The sequence below is a fragment of the Eleutherodactylus coqui genome, chromosome 5, assembly GCF_035609145.1.
Source record: "Eleutherodactylus coqui strain aEleCoq1 chromosome 5, aEleCoq1.hap1, whole genome shotgun sequence".
NCBI lineage: Eukaryota > Metazoa > Chordata > Amphibia > Anura > Eleutherodactylidae > Eleutherodactylus > Eleutherodactylus coqui.
Window position 1 is genome coordinate 94070468 of NC_089841.1, and position 5597 is coordinate 94076064.

At 39.6% G+C, this 5597-nt stretch overlaps 1 protein-coding gene across 1 annotated transcript; it reads left to right on the plus strand.

The window, feature by feature from the left end:
* Positions 1-448: 448 nt before the first annotated feature.
* Positions 449-676, plus strand: LOC136626931 (small ribosomal subunit protein eS21-like). The gene has a single exon (XM_066601888.1). It carries the CDS (start codon positions 449-451, stop codon positions 674-676), a length of 228 nt encoding a protein of 75 aa, XP_066457985.1.
* Positions 677-5597: the final 4921 nt, after the last annotated feature.

Genomic DNA, 5597 nt, shown 5'->3' on the forward strand with positions numbered 1-5597 from the left:
CCATGCTTTGTGTCATGTGCAGAAGTCTTCGTGCAGTGAGAGTGAGGAGGTGAGCTGTGACCATCACCTAATATGAATGATATATCCTATTTTCCCTATACTTAGGTGTTACCTTTCAATATAATTCTGCTTATAACGATAATGAGATAATTGCTGAAAATTTTTCTCCACAAAGCAGAAAGTGTCAAACTAGACTTAGTGGTCAGTTTGAAAATGCCCGGAACTTAGAATTTTTTTAAAAGAACATTGACTGAAAAACAAAGCAAAATTTTTTTTAAACAAAAATGTTTAACATAAAAACTTTATTAAAACAATACACTAAGTCATTTTTGATGAGCCATCCTCTTTAAAATTAAAAAAAAAAGTTATGGCTTCTAGGGCATTGCTTGCTTGCATGTCAGCCATTATATTGAACAGAAGCTTTTTCTGACATCACCCAAGCCTCAACATGCAAAAAGATAGTAAATTTGTGAATCTGTGCATCCTTTGCAAATTCTCTGCTAGCAACAGTAACATTGGCACTAAGGACCATATCTCAATCCAGATTAACCTTGCCAAGGTTACCGGCCAGCACCGGACCTATGCCATCTGTGACACCATTCTTAGGATGAAGGAGCCTGATGACTCTACACTCAGGTTGGCAAGAAACAATGGCAATGTTTCAAAGAACTTCTAGATGAAGAGTCATAGAACAGCACACTAAATGTGATTTTATTCATATCCAAAAATGATACTGCTGTGGAAGTTTGTTTGTTTTTGTGCAACTTTTCGAGTATACATAACCCTACATAAGGCTATAAGAAATTCACCTCAGGCACACAGTGGGAAGAAGTGCTATCACTGAGACCAGTGGTTGGCAAAATGGTCACACGTCTGACGGGTAACTGCTGAACTCAGAAGTTAGTGGAGACCAGAGTGATCAAAACGATGGGAGCACAGAACAGGTGAATATACCTAAGAGGCCACTGTATTTTGTTTGTTTTTCAAACGTACCTGTCAGACAACCCCTTTAACACCTGTGTTCTTTTTTGTAGGTTTTCTACAAGACGTCTGGGAACTTGCAGAAAATCCTGTAGACTCACAAACAGTTGGAACAAGTTCCTTTACTGTCTTCTTTTATTATACATTTTTAGGTTTAGTGTTCCTTTAAGACATAGCTAATGTATCTACGCCATGTGAACGCCATTACTCCTGTTCTGCCGCTTTACCTTCAGAACATGCATGGGAGCATAGTGGTAACTGGAGAAAATAGGAAAGCCATACATTTGCATAAATGACACCATTGACTTTGGTAAGTTTACTTTACTATAGATTAGCATGAACAATAGTGTAAATGATTTTGCTATTTCGCTGTTAAAAAAAAGTACGAAATTAAAAATGTGGTTCTTCCTGAAAACGTTTTTCGGGGATAAAAAGAGCTTTTCCAAAAGTCTAGAGTTATCATAAAAGAAAGAAGATTTAAGGATTCATATTGTAAAAATTAACCATTACTTATCTTCTCACATTACCGCTAAACTTGTCCCTTCTTCTCTGGTTCCGCTAAAACAGGAAGCGATGACATCACATTCAACACTCACATGACCGCTGCAGCCAATTGCTGCCTTTTATGCACATATGAGCACTAAGCCAGCTACTTGCTGCAGCTGTCGTGTGAGCGATAAACATGACATCTTAGCTTCTTGTCTCAGTGAGGACACTGGAGTGGAATGGACCAAGTCGGTGCACTGCACTGCAGAGGCGTTGTGAGAGGGCTAGTAGTCTCTGCTTTATTTTTTGTATTATTCTCTTCCCTGGGACACTTTAATTTCAAATGGCAGAAAACTGCTTTAAGAGAAGAGGCCTCTGCTCAGTCATTTACACTAACAGTACACCATGACGTTTGCCGTATCATGGTTTGCACAGCCAAAGATCTCACTGTAGCTTTGCTACATCATGTTGTAATAGAAGGAGATACGTTGGATTGTAGATTCCATGTTGCTGCAACTGCGAACCACAGATTGCAAAAATATGAAATCTATTTTATTTGCAATCTGCAGCTCAGGGTCACATCAATATGTGAATAATAATGCAACCCCGATCATATTTCCTTCTATTACATCTCTTTGTTATTGAGCTACAGTGTGATCCTTCACTGCACAACCAGTGTCATGGCTAAGTCGCCATATAGACCTAGTCATATGCTGCATGACTGGAAGGCTCAGGACTCTACTCAGTGATTGCAGTTATATGACTAGTGAGTACTTACTGCTTGCTACTGGCGCTAACTCAATGCTTTCCATGGTGAAGATTGGGTCCAACCAGGAATGAAAAGATGGCAGATATATCTTCAGCCTGGCTTCCCTTGAGGAATACAGCAGTGGGAAACATCAAGGTAACACTGGGCGATTCGACCATGATGATGAGTCATGCAATGAGAAGCAGAGGGGCATGCAGGCAGTACTCTCTTCATGTGCAAGCCAACTATGTTCACTCCTCCATCTCTCCACTCACAGACTGGACTGACCAGCGAGCTGGTGGGATGGGCTGCACAGGTCAGGGTACGTAAATGACCTGGAGCTCCTAGCTTTAATGATCCATCACCCGATCCCATGCCACCACCACTCTGGGCCAAGTCCAGTTTCCCTGCTGGCCGCCACACCCCAGCCTGCTTGCATAGTGCATAGGGCCTCAGAGAATTATAGTGTTGTGCAGGGGCCTCTTCCAGCTTAGGAGCCTGGTCGCAACTGTGTCCCCTATAGCTACGCCACTGGTGACAATCATTAGATGCAATTTCACAATACAGCATTTCTATCTTCTTCCAATGCGGCAGTGTGGTTTTTCCCAGTGTGTACTTGTGTATACAACCTAATTCCCTTATAATTTAACACTGTCCGGTCAGTTCTGACTTTTTAGTGATGCCTCCTACCAGTATTTAGAACTGACAAACCAGGCAACTAGTTTTACAAACTTCTTTCCAGTTTAAGTGCTTTTGGACCTTTTTAAATGATTTCACTGATTTCATACCTTTAGGCAATATCTCAGCAAAACAGGATTTGTGCAGACAACTGTACTTTTAGATGAGTCAATTTGTGTTTTAGGTGTTTGTAATAGTTTTACCCATTAACTTTCATTGTGTTTAAGCAATCTAGAAAAAATGATGGTATCCTCGTGTTTAACCCCTTAGTGACCAAGCCTGTTTGCGCCTTAATGACCAGGCCAAATTTTGCAAATCTGACATGTGTCACTTTAACATGGAAAAACACCAGAAAGGTTTTGCATATCCAAGCGATTCTGACATTGTTTTTTCGCCACATGTTGTACTTCATTTAGGCGGAAAAAATAGACCGATAGAAATTGTGTTTATTTATTAAAAGCGCCAAAATTGGGAAAATTTTGAAAAAATCGTCATTTTTTCACATTTCCAACTGCAATATCTTAAATATGTGCAAACATAATATAGAAATTTTTGCTAAGATTTATATTTCCACCCGTTTACTTTATTTTGGGCGCACATTGGAAAAACTTTCGTTTTTTTTTAACTATTTAGGAGACGTACAAATTTAACATTACTTTTTAGCATTTTGAGGAACACTTTGTTTTCCTATACCAAGCCGAGATTGGAAAGGCTCATGAGTGTCAGAATAATAGATACCCCCCCAAATGACCTCATTTTAAAAACTACACCCCTTAATGTATTCACTGAGGGGTGTCATGAGTATTTTGACCCCACAGTTTTTTTTCAGGAATTAATTCAATTTAGAGGAGAAAAAGTAAAATTTCATATTTTTGCAAATCTGTCATTTTAAAGACATATTTTTTTCCTATAGTTTACATGAAAATCAGGATTTACACCCCAAAATGGATACCCCTATTTCTCCCGTGTTCAGAAATATACCCATTGTGGCCCTATTGTTATATCTGAGTCCACAACGGGGCCCAAAATGAAAGGAGTAGTCAGTGTCTTTCAAAACAGAAATTTTGCTTGAAGTCCTTTTAGGCCCCATAGCACACATGTAGAGTTCTTGAGCGCCCAAAACCATAGAAAACCCCCACAAATGACCCCATTTTGAAAACTAGACCCCTTAAGGAATTTATCTAGGGGTGTACTGCATATTTTGACCCCACAGTTTTTGAATGAATTCAAACCAAGCAAAAGGAAAAAATTGTGATTTTCGTTTTTTCGGCAATTCTGTCATTTTAAAAACAGCTTTTTTTGTACAGCACACATATGAAGGAAGACTTGCACCCAAAAATGGATACCCCTGTTTGTCCCGTGTTCAGAGACATACCCATTGTGGCCCTAATCTTATGTCTGGATACACAACGGAGCCCAAAATGAAAGGAGCGACCGGTGGCTTTCGGAACACAAATTTTGCTTGAAGTCCTTTTAGGCCCTATTGCCCACTTGTAGAGTTCTTGAGCGCCCAAAACCATAGAGAACCCCCACAAATGACCCAATTTTGAAAACTAGACTCCTTAACGAATTTATCTAGGGGTGTACTGTGTATTTTGACCCCACAGTTTTTGAATAAATTCAAGCAAAGCAAAAGGAAAAAATTTGGATTTTAGTTTTTTTGGCAATTCTGTCATTTTAAAAACAGCTTTTTTTGTACAGCACACATATGAAGGAAGACTTACACCCCAAAATGGATACCCCTGTTTGTGCTGTTTTCAGAAATATACCCATTGTGGCCCTAATCTTATGTCCGCATGCACAACGGGGCCCAAAATAAAAGGAGTAATCGGTGGCTTTCAGAACATAGATTTTGCTTGAAGTCCTTTTAGGCCCCATTGCCCACTTGTAGAGTTCTTGAGCGCCCAAAACCATATAGAACCCCCACAAATGACCCCATTTTGAAAACTAGACCCCTTAACGAATTTATCTAGGGATGTACTGCGTATTTTGACCCCACAGTTTTTGAATAAATTTAAGCAAAGCAAAAGGAAAAAAATAGGATTTTCATTTTTTGGGCTATTGTGTCAATTTAAAAACAGTTTTTTTTGTACAGCACACATATAAATGAAGGCTTTCACCCCAAAATGGATACCCCTGTTTGTCCCGTGTTCAGAAACATACCCATTGTGGCCCTAATAGACTTACAGGACCCATGGCTAGGCCTACAATGAAAGGAATACCCGTTGGATTTCAGGGTACCACTGAATAAATTTCAGGCCCCATTGCCCACTTATAGAGCCATTGAGCGGCCAAAACTATAAAGAACCCCCTCAAATGACCCCATTTTGAAAACTAGACCCCTTAACGTGTTCATCTAGGGGTGTAATGCGTATTTTGACCCCACAGTATTTGAATGAATCTAAGCAAAGCAGAAGGAAAAAGTTACGATTTTCAATTTTTTTGGCAATTTTTTCAATTTAAAAACAGTTTTTTTGTACAGTGCACATAGGAATGAAGACGTTCACCCCAAAATGGATACCCCTGTTTGTCCCGAGTTCAGAAACATACCCATTGTGGCCCTAATCTACTTACAGGACGCATGGCAAGGCCTATAAAGGACGGAACACCTGTTGGATTTTAGGGCACAACTGAATAAATTCCAGGCCCCATTGCTTATTTGTACAGAATAAAGATTGACTCCCTAAAAATTCCCCCCCTCCCC